The 21,589-nt window shown below is 51.4% G+C and overlaps 1 protein-coding gene and 1 pseudogene across 2 annotated transcripts in view; one reads left to right on the forward strand and one right to left on the reverse strand.

The window, feature by feature from the left end:
* PTK2B (protein tyrosine kinase 2 beta) overlaps positions 1–21,589 on the forward strand; it is a 109,167-nt gene that overhangs the window by 53,920 nt on the left and 33,658 nt on the right. For both annotated transcript variants that reach the window (XM_012775366.2, XM_012775371.3), the window contains exon 2: positions 3,681–3,921. In XM_012775366.2, coding sequence (XP_012630820.2) covers positions 3,718–3,921 — 204 coding nt within the window. In that variant the 5' untranslated portion in view covers positions 3,681–3,717. The remainder of the gene's footprint in view (positions 1–3,680; positions 3,922–21,589) is intronic.
* On the reverse strand, positions 12,389–12,798 carry LOC142864145 (ubiquitin-ribosomal protein eL40 fusion protein pseudogene; annotated as a pseudogene).

A 21,589-nucleotide genomic window follows, 5' to 3' on the forward strand; every position in this document is an offset into this window, starting at 1 on the left:
TCGGGCTGGGGACGTTCACTGCCGGGTCGACATGTTTGTTCCTCCATGGAGTCTGTGTCACTGTTGGAGAGATACCAGACACCACCTTATTCCAAGGCGGCTGGGGAAATTGGGAAAATTGTGGTCTTGGAGTCAAACTTGCCTTGGGATGCAAGTTTGCTAGGCAGACAGGCACGGATCCTTGACCAAAAGGTGTTCACCGCGCCCAGTTTTCCCATCTGTAAAATGGGCATCGCCATCCCTGCCCACCTCCCACTACTGCTGTGCAAAGCACTGGCGAGTCTTTTCCAGTTGTAATTATTTTGGGAACAAATATCCACATCAGAGGTGACGGCTGCAAAGGGCCAAGGCCAGAACCGAGGGACTTGCGTCGGGCCGAAGGGGGTCGATGTGACTTTGCTGTAACATTTCTACCCGAGCCGCACTGGCCACCACCGTGGACGAGTGGACTCTGACGAGGATCAGAAACCAGGTCCTGCCAGCGCCGGGGACGGCTGGCACGTCGGTCTGGGCGGGCCGCACTGGGGCACGAGTCTCTCCTTTGGCCGAGGCCAGGGTGGGGCTGCTCCGGGCGGGCTGGACTCCGCCCAGTCAGGCCTGGGAGTGGGGCAGCCATCGTGTTGTGGTTTCACACTGTCACCTTTTATTTCTTAATAGACTTTATTTTTTAGGGCAGTTTTAGGTTCATAATGGCATGGAGTGGAGAGGACAGCGGGTCCCTGTCTGCCCCTGCCCACACTGCGGCACAGCCTCCCCCGCCACCAGCACCCCTGCCGAGTGGCGGCGTATTCTCGCCCACCCATGGAGCTACCTTGACACGTCCTTATCGCCGGCGGCCACAGCAGGGATCACTCTTGGTGTCGTGCTTTCTGAGTTCTGGCAAAGGCACTGTGGCGTGCGTGCACCGTCACGGTGTCCCACCCACGAGGCAGTGTCACTCTCCTAAAAATCCTCCGTGCCCACCACTCTTCCCGCCCGCCCTCCTAGCCTCTGGCAACCACCGATCTTTTTACTGTCTCTGTTGTGTTGTCTTTTCTACAATGTCATGTAGCTGGAGTCCAGAGTGGCTCAGTAGTAACATGCATTCAAGGTTCCTCCGCGTCCTTTCGTGGCTGGTTCGTCCTCTTCTTTTTAGTGCTGAATAATGTTCCATTGCCTGGGAGGTGCCACAGTTCATTTATTTATCCCTTCACCTGCTGAAGGGCATCCTGGTCGCCGCCATGTTGTGGCAGTGATGGGTAAAGCTGCAGGTTTCGAATGGACATAAGTTTTCGACTCCTTTGAGTAAATGGCCATGGGCACGATGGCTGGTTCGTCCGGCGAGAGTGTGCTTGGCTTTGTAAGAAACCACCGGACTGTCTTCCAAAGTAGCCGCGCCATCTTGCATGCCCAGCAGCAGGGGATGAGGTCCTGTTGCTCTACATCCTTGTCATAGTTTCTCTGTCTTCTTGACTCCTCAAGTTCAAAGGCACCACGTTTTATCGCGCCGTCGACTGCAGCAGGATGGATTCAGAAGCCCCGTGAAGGTTCCCGCCCCTGCCAGGCTGTGCCCTGGCCTCTGTTCTCAGTGCAGGCCTCTCCCCACCTGCTCGGTCCCTGCTCCTACATCTGCCTTTGGGGAAAGGCTTCTCCCCTCTCTCTCCTGTTCAGCCAGCGACACACACAATGTGTGGAAAGGCACTTTCCCCCGGTCTCACCAGCAGATGTCTTGAATTTCACTGATGTGTCATTCCTGCTTACCGATTCCCTCTCGAGCCCTTCCCAGGGCATTTCAGGGATCTCTGGGTGTCTCACATGCACACCCTGGGGCCAGCACCCTTTGGGCGACAGTGCTGCCCTGGGTTGGGGGACACCTCCTGGTATCCCCAGAGCTGCAGACTGCACCCTAATCCCCTTCACTGTGGGTGCCTGGGAGCCTTGTGGCATAAACTGCAGGTGTGAGTCCAATGTCCTTCCTTCCAGGCCGGAGTCCACACTCCCACCAGCGTGACGTGACCACATGGCCAGTGCCCGGGTTCCAGGTGGCCTGGGGGAGGCGGCTCCTTTGAACTCCACAGGCAGTGCCTGAGTTCAGGGTTCTGTCCTGGCTCAGGCTGCCATAACGCAGTGCCTTGGGTGGCTCATAAACAATAAAACTCTATTTCTTATAGTTCTGGAGACTGCGAGATCTCAGAAGTCCCAGATCAGGGTGCTGGCATGGTTGGGGGCTGGCGAGGGCCCTCTTTAGGGTCTCGGGTGGCTGATTGCTCACCGTGTCCTCACGTGCCAGGAAGAGTGTGACAGCGCTCTCGTGAGTCCCTTATCAGAGGGCACTAATCCCACCCGTGAGGGCTCCACCCTTGTGACCTGCTCGCCTTCCAGTGGCCCCACCTCCTAATACCATCACCTTGGGGCTTAGGATTTCAACGTATGAATTTGGGAGGGACACAAATATTCGGTCCTTTGCAGGTAGGATCTAGCCCTTGGGGACAGACACTGTGTGCCACTCTACTTCCTTCCTCTCCAGACACCTGTTTTGTATCATGAGGGCCCTCGCCTGCAAATTAGCTCCTACAGATAGGGGGCCACAGGCATGCCTGGGGGCCACAGGCATGTTGGAAAGGGGATACTTCTCTCTAAGAAAGATGAGACTCAAGCTCATTCTAGAACAGTAGTTTCCAACCCAGGCCAAGGATTAGAAGAGTCCCAGGAAACATACATATCCGCGCCCAGGCCTCAGCACAGACCTGTCCAGTGGCACTCTCTGAGGGTGAGGCTGGGAGTGTGTTTCCTAAAGCTCCCCAGGTGATTCTGATGGGGAGCCCAGGTTGACAGCACCAGTCTAGAGCTGGAACTTCCATTGTTTCCTTGGGACACTTGTAGGTTTACCTCCCACTTGAGGTCAGTGGGAGGTAAACCCTGTGTTGGATCTAGAGGCCAAGAGCAGTTTCGCTGGGATTCAAGGTGAACTGTAGGATTCCCGTAGGCTGCCTCTGTGCCAAAGCGGGCTGTCATCAGAGCTGGGCTGGGCCGTCTAGGAGTCCAGCCCCCTCCCTCCCTCCCTGCAGAATCACCTTATATACTGGGCTCCTGGGACAGTGCTCTGCTCCTCCTGAATTCTCCGGAGCGTGATGAGCGACACTGTCTGTGATCGGACTGAGGCCTCCTGCCCTGACAGCTCTGGCTGGCAGCTGGGGGTGGGGGTGGGGGACAGACAAAGCCCTCAGCTGACAGCCTGACCCTCCACCTGGGCCCTTTTCTGCTTACTCTCTTCCGGTTCCCTGGGGCCGTCCCTTCTCCAGTTCTGTTTCTTCTCTGCTTTTTCCCCTTTGTCCCCATTTCCTGCTATTTTCTCTGTCTTGCTCTTTGCACTTCTGCTCAGCTATGCCTGGAACCGTGCTGTGGCCGCCTCCTCTCACAGCTGCTTTTGTTAAGTGGGGGCCCCTTGCCCGGGCACCGGTGTTGGGGAGCACTGTGACGGGGAGAGGGGGCTTCCCCAAGAGAGAGCTCACACGAAGTCTGGATTCGATACCTGGCTGTTCTGCAACCTGCTGCTTCCTGCTGCCACATGTCCGGTCAAGACAGCCAGATGCCGTTAAGAGGGGTTTTGGGGAACGGGAGAATCTATCGTCTGCGTCAGTCCCAGAGCTCGGTGGGTGCCGTAGGTCCCCTTCAGGGCTGACCCTTTGCTGTCTCTGCAGGACTGCGATGTGCCGGCCCTAGCTGCTGTCTGAGAGGATGTCTGGGGTGTCCGAGCCCCTGAGCCGAGTAAAGGTGGGCACGTTACGCCGGCCCGAAGGCCCCCCGGAGCCCATGGTGGTGGTACCGGTGGACGTGGAAAAGGAAGACGTGCGCATCCTCAAGATCTGCTTCTACAGCAACAGCTTCAACCCCGGGAAGAACTTCAAACTGGTCAAATGCACGGTGCACACGGAGATCCGGGTAGGTGAGGGGCGTCTGCTCCATCCGCGTCTCTGTCCCTCCCTCTCCTTCCCGAGCAGCTGAGCAGCTCTGGTCAGCCTAGCGGCTCCTCCCACATCGGCCGCTGGGTAACATCGGGGACATGCTCAGGGGACATTGGAGAGACATGCTCAGTGGCAGCATCAGGCCTCCTCTCCAGATGCCGCCCCCGCTCCGCCAGGAGCCTGGGGGGCAAGTGTTTGAGCCCCAGCTCACTTGTTTGGTCTTTGAGCCAATGCATTTCTATTTAAGTATTTATGGCATTTCAAGGTCTGTAAGGGACTTAAAAGCTCCCACCCTCAAAGAGCTTTCACTCTGATGGGATTGGAATAAGAGGCAAACCAAACAATTGCACTAAAAATAGAACAAAACCCATGTGAGACCTGCATGCTGGGCATTTACAGGAGGGAGCTGGTGGAGCATTTGGAGGTTGGGAATGAGCTAGAAATGCCCTGAGCCAGGGGAGGGTGGCAGTGGCCAGGCCACACCTGAGGCCACAGCTCAGTCGGCTCATCTCACCCAGGGTCACGGAATCGGTTTTGCAGGTCCAGGTGCCCCCCTTCATCAGGGCACCTGGACACCAGGAAGCCGGTTCAGCTTAGCGGAATGCATATAAAATTGTCATCAAAAGCAGGATTCCAACATGCTGACTGATTTTAATCACCCACATTTATTGAACGATGACCAGATGGAGCCTGGGTCATTCTCTCTATACCTGTTATCTCGTAACCCTTCCCAGCATCCTGTGTAGACACATCGAGGACATATCTTTCCTCTGCCTGGAGGATCCATGTGCAGCGATGTAAGCCACAGCCAGACTGGCTCTCAGAAGGCTGCTTACTGGGATTGTAATTTGAGCAAAGGAAGCAGGGGCTTTGGGGGAAACTGACCAGGTATGAGGATGCCGGATGAGCTATCTCCATCTCATGGCCAAACCCTTCCTGTGTCCTAAAAGCCAGCGTCCCCAAATTCAGTGGCCGTCTCCTTTGATGGGTGCCGCTGTGTCCCGGCTGCCATCTGCCTGCTATAGTACACGCTGTGCTTCCACTGGCAGCGCGGATGTCACCCATCAGGTCACCGTCTTGGCTCCATTGACCTCCCTGCTTCCTGCAGCTGATTTGATTAGGGCTGTGTTTGCTCATCTCTGGTTTCTGATATGAAGGCACCACTGTGTCCTGCGTGTGGCTGTGTCCTCTGGCCACCTCCTTCCAGGAGGGTGTTTTTGCATCTTCCTAACTACCCACTTCTCGTGTCTTCCTTTGGGTGTATCATATTTGCAAACAGCTGATGCCATCCACTGTGAGTTTTACTAGTTTTGTTTTCAGAAGTTAACCTGATTTCCAGGTTTGGGGGGCGCCACATTGCCCCTTTTGTGCTGAAAAACAGAGAGCATGTGGTTGGTTCAGGTTAGGGTCTGCTCCACACGGAAATCGCAATGCAAAGGGCCCTGAAGGAGGGGTAGTATTGAAAGCAGCAACGCTGTGGACAGGAAGAGGCTTTCCAAGAAAAGGGAACAGCATGCACAGATGCAGGGAAGCTGCTTAACAATGAGTCGTTTGGTTTGACTGGAGCAAGGATGATATTTAGAAAAACATCTAAAGTCAAGATCAAAAAGGAAAGTTGATGGCAGATAATGGAAGGCTTGGAAGATCGGGCTGAGAAATTTGGAGCTGGGCAGACACTAGGGAACAATGCATAGTTTCTAGGCAGGGGAGAGGGAATCCTGGAGTTGTGTGGTCCTGCTGAGCGTCTGTGGGGGAACAGGCCAACAGAAGGGGCTACAAGGCCTGGGCTTAAGAAGAACAGGGCTGCTCATACTGGCGATGTCACCTTGGGGCTGTGGAGTGGGGTAGAGAAGAGAAGAAGGAAGGGACTTTCTTCTAGGAATTTACATCCAGATCCTCTGGGTTTTCTTGCTTTTAATGTCTCCTGCAGGCAAAATGTCACCTGCTTATTAGAAACAGCTGTGGCTTTAAAGCCACCCAGACTTCCAGCCAAATGCTGCTCCACCCTTGTTGGCTGTGTGGCCTTGCACCTAATGCTGCACCGATCTGGGCTTCGGTCTCCTCACCCGGGCATCATGCCCACCTGTAGCCTTGTAAAGATTAGAGATGGTACATGAGCAGCACCCAGTGCACAGTAGGGCCTCAATGACTGGAAGCTATTGACTTGGTGAGGACTAGGTCATTACCCTGCTTAAGAATAGCCACGGGTCTCTAACTGCCCAAAGAATCAAGTTCAAATTGTCTTCTTTTCATGTGTATCCACCTATCTTATTTTCAAACAGATAATTAAGATGATTATATTCCTGTTTTAAAACAGCACATAGTGTTCTGCAAGATGTTAAAAAAAAAAAAAAGTGTGCCCTAGAGAAGGGATTTTGTAGTCAAAGAAGTTTGGGAAATGCATGATTGAACAATTCCGAGCAGGTACTTATGCAGCAAGACTTCTCAGAACCTTAAATAGGCCGGTGAATCAGTAAGGGCCACAGCGGTGGTATTTTCTTAAGCAAGCCGTTTCTTATTTGCCTAAGGAAACCCTTCCTTTAAAAGTTGGACCACTAGTTCTCCGGGAAATCATTTAGGGAACTTTTCCCCTTAAAATCTGATAGCAGTGCAAGGATTGAAGACTAGTGAGTGGAAGATGGGTTAGGAAGCTGTGGCCGTAGCGTGGGAGGAAGATGATGAGGACCTGCACTCAGGGAGTGGCATTAGAAACAGAGATAAGTCAACAGGGCTGAGTGCGTCAGAGTCAACAGAATTTGATGATTAACTAGATGTAAGGAGAGAAAGAAAGGAAGGAGACAGGATGACTCAAGCTTTTGCCTGGGCGACTAAATGAGTCCTGGTACTATTCAGTGAGATCCCAACAGAGAAAGGGAGGGTGTTCTGAGATTTCAGCTGTACACATGCTATGTTTGAGGTGTTTATGAAACACCCCCAGGGAGCGACGTGGGTCTGCAGCTCAGGAGGGAGGAAGGATCTCTGGACAAGGATTTGGGGGTCGTTATGCAATGGATGCCATGCAAACGGGTGGGATCCCCCACGGAGGGTGAGTAGGGCAAGAGGGAAGGAGTTCTGATTAGGAAACTTGGGGAAATCAACTTCTAAAGGGCTGATAGAGAAAGCAGGAAATGAAGAAAAAAGAAGAATTAGTAGTCAAAGAAAGAGGAAGAGAACCAAAAGAACAGAGTCAGAGGAGACAAAGGCAGAAAGAGCTTTAAGGAAAGACTGGTTAGCAGTGTCAGACACTCAGAAAGGTCAGATCAGATAAGGCTAGAAATAGGTTCATGGCTGTAGCATCAGGTGCCATGGATAACCCTCTGCCGGGCTGCTGCAGTGGGGAGATGGAACAGAAGCTGTTGTGCAGTGGGTGGAGGGTGGAAACAGTGAGTGTAACTGACATATCGGAGAGGTTTTGACCATGAAGGGAAGAGGAGAAGGCAAGAGGAACAGTGTTCCCTGCAGAGGGAACAGCATCTATGAAGGTCCTGCAGTGGAGAGGCACGTAGTGGTATGAAGCTAAGAGTTGCTTAAGGTTGGCTATTTAGATCGTGTTCATTATTTTGGATTTTTCCTCCATCTCTTATGGGATGCCAGTGGTATAATTTAAACCTATGAGTGACATGAGGGTGTACTTTTTAAAGGTCACTTGGGTTTCATGATGGAAAGTAGACTGGAAGAAGGCAAGAATGGATGTGGGGAGATGTTACATGGCTATTGCAGGGATCCAGATGAAAGATGGCAGTAGCTTAAATTAGGATTGTAGCCATGGAGACGATGATGGTGGTGATGATGATGGTGGTCATAGTGGTGGTGGAAATGATGATGGTGATGCTGGTGGTGGTGGTGATGGTGATGCTGGTGGTGGTGATGGTGGTGGTGGTGATGGTGATGCTGGTGGTGGTGATGGTGGTGGTGGTGGTGATGATGCTGGTGGTGGTGATAGTAGTGGTGGAAATGATGGTGATGGTGGTGATAGTGGTGGTGGAAATGATGGTGATGGTGGTGGTGGTGATGGTGGTGGTGAGGATGATGCTGGTGGTGGTGATGGTGGTGGTGATGATGGTGGTGGTGAGGATGGTGGAGATGATGATGGTGGTGGTGATGATGATGATGGTGGTGGAGGTGATGATGGTGGTGGAGGTGATGATGATGGTGATGATGCTGGCAGTAGTGATGATGATAGTGGTGGTGGTGGCAGTAGTGATGATGATGGTGGTGGTGGTGGTGGCAGTAGTGATGATGATGGTGGTGGTGGTGGTGGTGGTGGTGGTGACAACAGCCAGCACACTGAAAGCACATTATATGCATTATCTTATTGACTTCCCCAAAGAACCACATGAAGCCAGTACTATTATTATCTCATTCATATATAAGGAAATTAAATACAGAGGACTTAAGCAAATTGCCAGTAAGTGGTGGAACCTGTTTTTAAAACTAAGCACCCCGCCCCCAGAACCTGCTCTCTTAACCACTGTGGTCAACGCAGAGAAGGGACTGTAGTCCCGAGAATTTCGGAGATGGGAATAGAAGACCCTGGTGCGGGACAGGAGACGCAGGAATGAGGAAGAGGGAGGTGTCAAGGCTGACAGCTGTGGTTCAGGTGGACAGGGCCCCATTCCTTAAAGTGAAAAGCACTGGCAGGGAAGCTTGCTGGGGAGTGGGGCATTCACACATTCAGTTTTGCACCTGCCAAGTGGCACTGAGATGCTTTAACGTTTCACGTGGAAAGGCCGAGTAGACTGTCGGACACGGGACTCTGGGGGAGAGGACCAGGCTGGACAGAGACATCGGAGCGTGGTCAGTCTCTAGGTGGTGGCAGACGCCATGGCTGTGGATGAGATGGTTTGGGAAAGAGTCTGGAATAATTCCATCACCCCTTCCATAAATGTTCATGGGGCACCCCGTGTGCCTGGCAGCATGCTTGCTCTGACCTGGGATATCAGCGCACCCCAAAACACAGGTGCCCTTCCTGCTTTCACCGGGCTTCCCAGTCAAGAGCGAGCCTGACGTTGACGCACACTAACTCGTAAAGCTTATAGACTCAGGCACGTGCTCCGACAGGAAGAAGCAGGCCCCGTGAAAGCACATCAAGCAGAAGGACTTGGTTCTAATGCCGAGCACCAGCTTTGCTGTGCAGTGCACGGTGTCGGGGGTGCCCAGTGGTTGGGATCCAGGCCCCGCTTCCCCAGCCGAGACTCTCCTGGCACGTCCCCTCCCTCCCTCTGCGTCCTGACCTCTTCTCACACTCTCCTCCCCCGGCTTGGCTTCGCCCTTGGATGGATGTTTGTACTTCCAGCGCCGTGTCTTCTTTCCCCATCCTCCAAGTACTCAGAATGCTGCCAGCCCTTTCAGATCTGCCAAGCACACATCCTACCACAAGCACACTCCTGAATTCCGACACCCCCGCGTAGCTGTGTCTGATCCAGCGGACGTGATCGAGAACCGCCCTGGCTCTGTCCGTGCGGCTGTGTGTGGCCAACGCAGAGGTAGTCCGTGCACACCTGCCAATTTCACGTTTTTGTCTTCGTGCTCAACTTCCCCCTGTGCCCGTGAGATGCCCCACGATGACGACTCCGTGCGGTGAGGAGCTATGCAGTAAGCCTGGCCCTTGTGCCTGGGAGCAAAGAGAAACGGGGCAGGTGTGGAAGAGAATCGAGCCACGTGCCCACTGAGAAGCGGATTTCACTCTTCCCGAGTTTCTGTTTCTCTGTTGTTTGATATTCTCGGGGAGCAGTTGTGTTTGTTGGGGAGCTCTGAATCTCTGTAACAGGCAGAGGCTGATATCGTTATGTTTTTCTCTAACGTGCTAATTTGCTTGCCTGGGAAAGGGGTTAAGGCGACACTTGGAAAACAGCTGTCATAGCAGCACCCAGGCGTGCCCACACGGGCGCCTCTCTGATGCTCGTTGCTCTTCCTTTCCTCTCTCTCCCTCTCCAGTCTTTCCCTACCAAACCATGCGTCCTGCTTCGTCTCCGTCCCAGTCTGCGCACATTGTCCAGGGGTAACTCTCAGCAGTGGCCCCTGCCAGTCTCGAAAGGATCGTGATTCAGGGGATAAATGACATGGTCCCTGCCTGGCGCACTGCCCGGCGGCCCCCGGAGCTCCCTCCCTCTGCCCGTGCCCGTCTCTGTCCCTCGTCGGGCCGTCTGTTTCTCACCCAGGATGGCATTAAGCAGAAAAGGGGGCATTTGCCGGGCGCAGTGGCTCACGCCTGTAATCCTAGCACTCTGGGAGGCCGAGGCAGGAGGATCACTCAAGGTCAGGAGTTCGAGACCAAGCCTGAGCAAAAGTGAGACCCCGTCTCTACTAAAAAAATAGAAACAAATTAGCTGGACAACTAAAAATATATAGAAAAAACTAGCCGGGCATGGTGGCGCATGCCTGTAGTCCCAGCTATTCAGGAGGCTGAGGCAGGAGGATCACTTGAGCCCAGGAGTTTGAGGTTGCTGTGAGCTAGGCTGATGCCACAGCACTCTGGCTTGGGCAACAGAGCCAGACTATGTCTCAAAAAAAGAAAGAAAGAAAAGGGGGCATTGGTCTGGGATGTGGTGTGGTGCAGAGATGCCAGGGGGCCCCACATCCGAAACCCTGTCCCTCGGCCGGTCTCTACCAGGCCGTAGACCATGTTCAAGATTCATCCTTGTTTTGTCCTGAAGCATCAGCCTGCTCAGAATCCGCATTTACATCCCGGGGTGGGGGACAGAGACTGAGGCAGCCCTGTGCCCTTCTCGATGGTCCAGACGCGTCCCTCCACCCACGGCCGGGTCTCCAGCTTGCGGGTGGCCCTGGGGTGTTGCTTGCCTGGCACGTGAGGGGACCCATCCAGTTCCCAGGTGCAGCCTGCTCTGCCCCTGCTCGTCCTCGCCACCCTCCTCTCTGTGCCGCACAGCCCCTTCCGGAAAATGCCCCAGAGGCAGATTTCGGACTTTGTCACCCCTTGCCCCCACCCCGGGCTCCCCTGTACCTGTCAGACACTCGGCCCCGTTAACTTTTGAGTTTAAATCTGTTACTTCGCCAGACGCAGGGTGTTACAGACCAAATGGTTGTGACATTCTAATTTCCTCAATTAAAAAATAAATGAATACAAACAGAATGAATGTTTGTGTCCCCACCCTGACCCCACTCCCAAATTCATATATTGAAGCCCTACAACATGATGGCATTCGGAGGCAGGTGCTTTGGGAGGTAACTGAGTCTAGACAAGGCGATGAGGGTGGACCCCCCCAATGGGATTAGTGTCCTTATCAGAAGAGGCAGAGAGACCAGACTGTGCTCGCCCTCTCTCTCAGCCCTGGGAAGACACAGGGAGAAGGCGTCCGCCCCCTGTCAGCCAGGAAGAGGAGCCGAGTCTACTGCACCTTGATCTTGGACTTCCCAGACTCCAGAACTATGAGGAATGAACGTCTGTTGTTCAATTCGTCACAGCAGCCTGAGCTGACAGAGACACGGGGCCAGCGGCTGCCCGTGGTTAGAGGAGCAATCTTTGGGCAAGACTTCAAGGTGGGGGTTGCAAGAGGAAGGGAGGGAGAGGTTACCTGCCCTGGCAGGTTGCCATTTTGAAAGGAAAGGTTCCTCTGGAGAGAGTAGGTGGAGGGGCGCCAGCCTGCTGTCCCGTGCTTGAGAACAGTCCTTGAAACCATGAGGCGAAAGAGCTCAGCCAGGAAACCACAGACTAACGCCACAGAGATGCTCACGGTGGTATAAGACAAGGTGCATGCTCTGAAGCCTCCCCTCCCCACTTCCTGTGTGTGCTCCGGGCCAGCCCACCCGGCCAGCCCACCCACACAGACACCTACAGAGGCGAGCACAAGGCAAACATGCGGCGCTCAATCGCGGCTCTCTGTTCAGCCGCAGGCTGAGGCTCGTTATGTCCGCAACTTGGTAGTCAGGTGTCTGGGCTTCGATGTCTATTTTTAACCTGGTGGTTGCATTGCTGACTGTCCCTGTTAGAGACTTTTATCACCCCAAAACGAATGCTTTCGGAGTGCTAAGTTATGCTAACTTTCGTTATTTTGTTCTTCCCTCACTGTTTTAGAATTGTGCCCTAAGTGTGTCAAGAGCCCAGAATGAGTGTAGCCATTACGTTGGTTTCCTGTTGTTGCCAGTTATGTGTTGTCACAAACGTGGTGGCGTGAAACAACAGAAATGATTCCCTCACGGCTCTGGACACCAGAAGTCCCAAGTCAAGGTGTCGGCAGGGCCAGGGTCCCTCTGGAGGGGTCAAGGGGAGGAGACTTCTTGGCCTCTTATAGTTTCTGGTGGCTTCGGGTGGCCGTGGCTGCATCATTCCAACCTCTGCCTCGTCTTCTATCTGTGCGTCTCTCTTCTGTGCGCCTTTTCTTTTTTCAGTCAACGAAAGGGAAACGTTATTGAGGCCCCAGGGCCACGGGGCTTGGGCAGGAGGCTGCCCTGTGGGGAAAGGAGGAGGAGCCCGTGGAGGGGCCTTATTTGACCTTCTTCTTGGGGCGCAGGTTGTTGGCGTGGCCCCACTTCTTCTTACGGCAGTTGACAGCACCGGGGTGCAGGCAGCATAACATTTGCTGCAGATCACCTTGTCGCAGTTGCATTTCTGGGCAAGCTGGCGGAGGGAAGGCTCAGTGATGCCGCCTCGCAGATGAAGCACCAGGTGCGGGGGGGGACCCTTTCTGAATGTTGTAATCAGAAAGAGTGCGGCCATCCTCCAGCTGTTTGCCCGCAAAATCAGACGCTTCGGGTCAGGTGGGATGCCCTCCTTGTCTTGGATTTTGGCTTTGACATTCTGGCTGGTGTCTCTGGGCTCAGCCTCAAGGGTGATGGTCTTCCTGGTCAGGGTCTTCACAAAGATCTGCATCTCTGCGTCAGCTCCGTCGCCTTGTTGAAGAGAAAGAGATTCTGTGCGACTTTTATAAAGATTCAAAGGCCACCCAGACAGTCGAGAATGATCCCATCTTGGCCCTTTAACTTACATCTGCAATGGCACTTTGTTACCAAATGAGGTCACACTCGCACATTCTGGGGATTAGGACGCAGACATCTATTTTGGGGACCACCGTTCCACCCACTGCAGCCACCACTTAGGATCCCCGTGTCTGTCACTGGCCCCGATTCAGGCGCACACAGACCCGTGTACACAGGTGTACAGAGGTGAGTGTGAACACTTTGCACGCATTTGCACGCCCACCCTGACCCGCAGGTGGGTGGCCGTTAAAAGGCTTTATCATGCCATCGTTTTGGTGTATGCAGAAGAAAATAGGCACCAAATGTATCAGTCGGCAGTTTTCCCTGGGGACCATTCCGCACCTCCTGGAAGGCGGAGTTGGGGACATGTCTAGAGGCTTTTTCTGGTTGGCATACTGTCAACTTAGCCACCATGATTGGGGCATGGGGCACGGCATGCAGTGGGCTGTGGCACAGGTGAACAGTCCCACACGATGAGGAATTCCCCTGCCCTGTTGATACTCACTGATGCAATTTATGGAGGATTACAGTGAAGCCACTGGCCTGAACCCGTCCCCCCAGGTGAGAAATCAAGTTCATGTCATGCACCCCTCCCGCCCTGAGGCAGATAGAGCTATAAAGAACTATACCTGTTGCCCAAAAGAACCGTAAAGTCATTGCTTTAACACACCGACTGCCACACTAGAAAAAAAATTTTTTTTCCCTGGAGCAACAAAACTGTCCTTTGTAATTTATTATTATTTTATTTTATTTTTTATTTTTTTTGAGTCAGAGTCTCACTCTGTTGCCCAGGCTAGAGTGAGTGCCGTATCGTCAGTGAGTGCCTAGCTCACGGCAACCTCAAACTCCTGGGCTCAAGCGATCCTTCCGCCTCAGCCTCCCAAGTAGCTGGGACTACAGGCATGCGCCACCATGCCCGGCTAATTTTTCTATATATTTTTAGTTGTCCATCTAATTTCTTTCTATTTTTAGTAGAGACAGGGTCTCGCTCTTGCTCAGGCTGGTTTTGAACTCCTGACCTGGAGCGATCTGCCCGCCTCGGCCTCCCAGAGTGCTAGGATTACAGGCATGAGCCACCGCACCAGGCCTAATTTATTATTTTTTATTGTTTTCTGTGCATGCATTATATGCCACACAATCCACGTTTTTAGAATTAAATTGTCGATATTCATTGTAACGATAAGAATATCAACAAGTAAGATTTTCATGACCCACCCGAAGGGTTTTGCTTCACGTGGTCCCGGGCTCAAATCCAGCCTGAGTTAAATACAACTCACGTGGCAGTCAGTGGGTTAAAGGACACTTTAGTGGAGGGACTTTGGGGAAGAAATACATGAAATCCACCTGGTACTTTCCTGAGCGCTCTTTCTTGTTCTGCATTTCTCCTACATCTCAGCTTGGCGTCCAGAGCCCTTTCTTGTGGTTTTATTAGTAAATCAGAATTTTTGATGGAACAGTCTCATTTTTAACAGAATATTTTTAGTTTTCAAAGACATTTCTTATGTTCTGCTTGAATCAATTAAAGAGAAGACCTCTGGTTACCTTTTTGACCTTTTTTTTTTTGTATTTTCTGGTAGCTCTACCCTCTGTCTACCTGGACAGCAGAAGGGAGGGGAGGGGCCTGCCGGAGAGACTTCTGCCCTGGGACCATAAAAACCCTTCCTGACTCTTGCTCCAGGCAGAAGGAAGTTGTTTTTCTCCTCATTATTTCTTGCAGTGGTTTGTGGCCTGGTCCTCCCCCAAAGCTCATTATTGTCCTTCACCTGCCTGCTTAGCTTGCAAACAGCCTCAGGTCTCCTTCTCCAACTGCCCATGCATGGCTCCCCCTCCCATTCCCTCGGCCACTGTTCCCGTAGGGTGGTCTCCCGAGGTGCCTCTTCCCACCCAGGCAGGGGAGTCCGAGTAGGCTCTGGCCCAAGGACCCCGGACTCTAGCTCAGGCTCACATCCTATGTCTTTTTTTTTTTTTTTTTTGAGACAGAGTCTCGCTTTGTTGCCCAGGCTAGAGTGAGTGCCGTGGAGTCAGCCTAGCTCACAGCAACCTCAAACTCCTGGGCTCAAGCGATCCTCCTGCCTCAGCCTCCCGAGTAGCTGGGACTACAGGCATGCACCACCATGCCCGGCTAATTTTTTCTCTATATATTAGTTGGCCAATTAATTTCTTTCTATTTATAGTAGAGACGGGGTCTCGCTCTTGCTCAGGCTGGTTTTGAACTCCTGACCTTGAGCAATCCGCCCGCCTCGGCCTCCCAGAGAGCTAGGATTGCAGGCGTGAGCCACCGCGCCCGGCCTACACATCCTATGTCTTAATCACAGACTCCTGGGTTAATTAATCACCTCCGCAGGTTGACTTGGGCCTCGAGTCACGCTTGTCCCTGCCCCCTCTGCCTGCCCGTCACAGCAGTGCCACTTACCAAGCACCTGCTCTGGGCCGAGCCCTGTGCTCAGCGCTTCACACATCTGTAACCCACGGAAAGCCGCCCGGTTGCTTTTACCTTGAAGCCGGTCTCAGTACAGTGTCCCACTTCAAAATATATGTATATTAGTCTGTCATCTGAAAATAACTGGAAATGGACTTAAATTTTTACAGTCATCTCTTTGGGGTAGGGGAGATTTCATAGGGGGGATCACTGTCAGGATAGCAAAATTTCTTAAAGTTTTCACAACCATTTCCCAGTTAGAACTAAAACGACTGTCCATGTCTGTCTAGTCCAGGGCTCCTCAAAGTACAGCCCACGGGCCACATGCGGCCCACCTAGGACATTTATCCGGCCCACAGGGTGTTTTTGCCGCCGCTGCCTGTCCTGCTTAGCAGCCGACTCGTCCCGGGCCCACAGTGCGCATGTGTGGAATGTGCGCCGCACTCTCCAACGGCCCTCCAACGGGTCTAAGGGACAGTGAACTGGCCCCCTGTTTCAAAAGTTTGAGGACCCCTGGTCTAGTCCAAGGTCAGACACAAAGAGTTGATACAATTCTAGCTGGTAGACATCTATTTCAGTTTGCTAGGGCTGCTAAAACCCAGCACCACAAATAGGGTGGCTTGAAACAACAGAGACGTATCCTCTCGCGATTCTGGAGGCTGCAGATGCAAGATCAGGGTGTGCTCCCTCGGAAACCTGTAGGGCACCCCTGCCTTGCCTTTTCCTGGCTTGTGGCTATTTGCCAACAGTCTTTGGGGTTCCTTGGCTTGCAGATGCAGCACTCAGATCTTCTCCCTGCGTGCGTGTCTCCCTGTGTCCAGATTTCCCTCTTTTTACAATCTTTTTACAATACATCTAATAAACTCAAAAAAAAAAAAGATTAGTTGCTTTATTAAAAAATAGGTGAGCCCGGAAAATAGTTAGACTATAGAGATCACTGAAGAAGTTACAAGACGTGACAACTACTGGGAAAAGGACAGGGAAAGTGAACTGAATCATTAGTTGCTCAAATGACCAACTTTGCTTTTGAAAGTCATCTTAGATTACAGCCCACCCGAATGACCTCAGTTTAACTTGTTAGTCTGCAAAGACCCTAGAAGGTCTCAAGCTAGAGATAGAGATTAGGTTAGGACTCCATATCTTTTGAAGGGGGAACCATTCAACCCACAATGTTATCCTACTAGACCTATGTGCAAAGTTCTTGGGAACGCAAGGGAGAGAACAAAAACCGTGTCACAGGGAGTCAGGGACGGCTTCCCATAGGCTGTCGTAGTGCTGGCTGGGCCATGAAGGGTAACTGGGATCTCACCAGGAGGAGAGGACAGGAGGGAGAGGGGAGCTAGGGCCCCCAGGCAGGAAAAATAGAACGTGCTGGGTGCAGGGAAATGCAAGAGCAAGCTGTGCTGGGGCAGAAAGAGAGCGACTTGGGAGGTGGGCACATGGCACATTGTGGGCGCAGACAGTGGGGTAGGACTGGAAAGAACATGTGGGGAAAACTCCCAAAGGGCTTTTCATGCCTTGCGCTAAGGAGTTTGAGTCCTACCCTCTCATATAGAAAATGAGGAAAGAATGAGGGTTTTCGCCAAAGCCACCTGCTTTGACTTTGTCCTCAATCTCAGAGCGACCCCTTTTTAAATAAAAGTTAAGCAGGACTTTTTTGAACAAAGGCTTAAGGGTACTTTACTTATTAAACTTTTAAATTCAATATTTTTTTTTTTAAAGGAACATTTTGTCTTCATAGAGTGCAGAGTAAGGAAGGTGAATTGACTTGAACTTGGGAAGCAATTTGCAGGCCAGGGTCTCAGGTTGGGCTCCTGGGGAGGAGCCGGGCATGGAGGAAGCGTGTTGGTGAGAGCACTCATCTCACACGCCTGCAGGGAGGGAAGAATGCAGGATGGGGGGCGGGGGGAGTTGAGCTGTGATGCAGCTACAGCAAAGGCCTCAGCCCATTCCACGTGGAGCTCTGGAGCTGTGACAGCCAGGTAGAGCTGTCCCAAATTGGGACGAAAGGACGAGGACTTTATAACCTTTTTAACCTTCCATTGCACGATCACTGGATGTGGTGAACCCACAGTGGGGGATGTGACCTCAGGCAAGGGCCACTTCAGGTGAAGGCAATTGCGTGGAGGATGGTGGGGGACTGCACTGTCACCTTGTTTCCAAAGACCCAGGCACTAACACGAAATACATCTAATAAGCTCAAACACGAAATACATCTAATAAGCTCAAAAAAAAAAAAAAGATTAGTTGCTTTATTAAAAAATAGGTGAGCCCGGAAAATAGTTAGACTATAGAGATCACTGAAGAAGTTACAAGACGTGACAACTACTGGGAAAAGGACAGGGAAAGTGAACTGAATCATCAGTTGCTCAAATGACCACTTTGCTTTTGAAAGTACCTTATCCTGAGCCCAGGGACAAGCCAATCCGTCCTTGTTTGTTCCTTCTTTGTTTCTGACCTAGAACAGGAAAGGACAGAGAATAAGGGATGGAGGAAAGGCAGTTTGGGGTCTTCACACTGTTTGAAAAAGCAAAGAAATTGGTGCTATGCAAGCAGGAAGAAAAGCCATGGACATCTTAATGTTTGCAGGCAGGCCCCCCGCCGAAGGCTTTTCACCTCCAGGCTGCCCGGAGCCTGCATTTCAGTGCCTGACCGGGAGGAAGTTAAGGTCTTCCTGGCAAGAAAGCAGCCCAGGCTTATCTAAATAACAACCCGATAAAATCAAGACAGTCTTTTTCAATCATGTTACCTATGATAATTGAGTGAGTAGATAAGCATCTTACACTGTCATTTTTGAAAAGCGATTTATTAATAGAGAAAGAAATATTGACTCACCAATGGCAATTCAGGAGCTGTGGGTGGAGCGCTGGTCTTGCTGGCACCGTTTGCCTGAGAAGCTTAGGGAATATCAGGGGGGCGCAGAGCAAGGAAGGCGGGGCTCGCCCAAAAATAGGGGAGATTTCAAACCTCGACGCTCACCTTTCTTTTATCGCACTCTGGGACCCCCTTTAAATTCAAGCCATGATTTTCCTCCCGTCTATAAGCAACTTGAGACAAGGGCCCTGTGTGTGTGCACTAAGCGTGCTTTGCACAGTGAGTGTGTAGCTTCGGTTGCTGATGGTTTGAATGAAGAAACCTTGACATGATGAGGCTGGAGGACTGCAGGGAGGGGACTGTGGCCCGGGGAACTTGTCATCCTGCTGGCAGTACGTGTCAGAGTTGCATTCACACCCTAGTTTGTGTGACTCCAAAGTTAGTGCCCTTTCTGTGTCGCTTGTGGTCATCAGCCTTGTTTCCCCCAGGTGTGCTGGGAGGATTGGCACCCTTTGCAATGCCATCCTGACACTGTGCAATTCTGGAGTTAGCACAGACTCAGACCCCGTCTGCTCAGACCCCAGTTGCAAGCTCCAGGGTCCCCAGGCCACCTAGACTTCTGACCAACTGCCTGCAAATTTGGGGGTTTCCACTATCCCCTTAGGTTCAATAATGTGCTAGAACAACTTGCAGAACTCGGGAAAAGTGCCACACGTACCATTACAGTTTTATCGTAAAGGATATAAATTAGAACCAGCCAAATGAAGAAATATACAGGATGAGGTCTGAGAGATCCCAAACATGAGCTTCCCTGTCCTCAGGAGGTGTCACCAACCAGGAAGCTCACTTGAGCTTCAGTGTCCAGTTTATTGGGGTATATTATGTAGGCATGACTGATGGATTGATTGATTGACTGAATCATTGATTGGACTCCAGCTCCAGCTCCCCTCCCTTCCCTGGAGGTTGGGCTGATATCATGTGGATCAAAGCTCGACCCTTAATCACCTGGTTGGTCTTTCCTGCATGGCCAGCCCCATCCCGAGACTATCAGGGACCCTCCATGAGTCGCCTCCTTAGCACGGATTCAGGTGTGGTCCAAGCAACCCACCAGGAACTACAAAGGCAATCCCATCCCTTGGGAAATTCCAGGGGTCTAGAGGCTCCCGCCCCGGAACCAAGGACAAAGACCCACCAAATTCGTATGACATAACATCAGATACCAGCACTGGTGACTTTGGCGGTGAGTGGAAATGTCATCTGATAAAGCTGTCCCCGGGAGCTGGAGGTTACCCCTCAGGAAAGAATGCCCTGCTCTGCTCCTAAGAATCTGCCCCGCGCCAGGCAGCCTTCTGAATAGTGCATTTCATGCTTAGAAAAAAACTCCCACATTCTTTCTTCCCTAACGCTGAAACCTACCTTCCTATGAAAACCTGTTGGGTGAAAAGTCTCTTAATGAGAATTTCCACCCCAAGAACCTAGAATTAACCTTCCCCCACCACATATACTACCAAAATTGGTTGCTTCTTAGAAAGAAAATCTGGAGAAATATTTGCTCAAGCTGAGCCCTGGAGAGTTCGACCAACCGCAAAAGAAAGGTCTGGATTCTGCCTGGCCCCTCGCAGAGACTGTGGGTGGGGGACAGCACAAATCTCATCCGTCTGCCTGAGTTGGAGCCTTCACCTCTCACGTGGCTGGGAATCTCCTCACCGGAGTCTCTTCTCTCTTTTTATTTTGAAATTATTTCAAACTTATCAAAAAGTCAAAGGGGGAGAAAAAACCCCATAATGCTAAGGACTCCTGCATTGACTTCTCCCAGATTCCCCTGTTGTTGGAATGTATCACTGGCTATATTACTAGCTGTATCTCTTCACAACCAGACACGCACACACAAGCGTGCCCGTTATCGCGGCTCTTTTTCTGAGCTATGTGAGAGCGGGTTGGGGCAATGCTGCCTTATCACCAAAGTGCTCCAGGCTTCGTTTCTCCCAAACAAGGACATTCTGCTGCAGAACCACACTGCGTTCAGCTAAATCAGGAAGTCTGCGTTGTTCTAACACTACCATCCAAACCATAGACTCCATCCAAATGTCACCAACTGTCCCTGCAGGGCCTGCGATTTCCTGTCTGATCCAGGAGCGCACGTTGCATTTCTCTGTCCTGCCCCTTTGGTCTCGTCCAACCTGGAAGGGGCCCCCAGTCTGAAAGAGCACAAGCCTGCTAGTCTACAGGTCTCGGAGGAGAACCCTCACCCTGGGACTCTGGGTCTCATGACGAGACTCGGGGCACAGGATCTTGGCAGGCATATCTCAGAAATGACGCTGTGCTCTTCTGGGTGCACTGAGGCAGGAAGCCAGCTGTGTTTACCTGTTTTGTCACGGGGGACGTTAATTTTGGTGATCTGGTTACTTGCGTCTGCCAGTTGTCCTTTGTATCAGATTAGCATCAGAGAGGGGGTGCGCTGAGACCATGTCAATATCCTCCTCGTCATCAAATCTTCACCCTCCAGCTTTGCCATCCGTGGATGACTCCCGCCCGAGTCAACCAACACTGAGCTCGTTGCCAAATGATAATTTTCTATTTCCATCCTTTCTTCTACATCTCACCGTTGGCATTCTACGTAAGCACGAACGTTCCCTTCTCCCCCACTTATTTATCTCTCTTAGATTCTGTTTTATTGGACAGCGTATAATCCATTCCTATCATCACATATCCTAATGCTTAAGTTGTCCCAGATTTGGCCCATGTGAGTCCCTCAGGCTAATTCTGTAGCGTTGTTTCGTGTCCCCAGTGTTCTCTAAACACTTCCTGTTTTTCTGGCACAAAATAATGTTCCAGGCTCATCTTCTCATCTTGTACTCTTTTTTTTTTTTTTTTTTTTTTTTTTTTTTTGCCCCAACTTTAGAATCAGCCATTTCGGCAAGGAGCCTTGGATTTTTCTTTTTGTGGAGAAGAGTGTTTGCAAACTGCAACTTAGTGCTTGGTTTGCAGTCGCCACCGAGTGTCTTGCTCCTAAGCCCTATCAGTGAACAAAGTTCATATTCTCTCTTTCTCTCTCTCTGACTCTATCCCTTTCTATCTCTAAAGCCATGAGTTCCACCAATACTTCCAATTCCAATCCTCAGGGAAAAAACAGAATTTTGTCTTGTTTTCCCAAATCAACAACCTCTGCAAGAGATTGCTGTGTTAAAATAAGGTCGGTGTTGTGTTGTTTTGTTTTCTTCTGGTTTTTTTTTTTTAATGTTTATCTTGAGCCAAGTGCTGTTCTAAGTTTTATCTAATTAATTTAAATCCTCACAGAACCATTCCGAATAGGTTCTGTTATTTTCTCCATGTTCTAGATGAGAAAATGGAATCCAAAGAGCTTTCATATGTTGTCCAAGGACACCCAGCTAGGTGGTGGCAGCGGGCAGATAGGGCGCTACTGCAGTCCAGCACCAGGGTTTACACTCCTGTCCTGCCTGTCTGAGACTAGAAA

This window comes from Microcebus murinus, chromosome 24 (assembly GCF_040939455.1).
Source record: "Microcebus murinus isolate Inina chromosome 24, M.murinus_Inina_mat1.0, whole genome shotgun sequence".
Lineage (NCBI taxonomy): Eukaryota > Metazoa > Chordata > Mammalia > Primates > Cheirogaleidae > Microcebus > Microcebus murinus.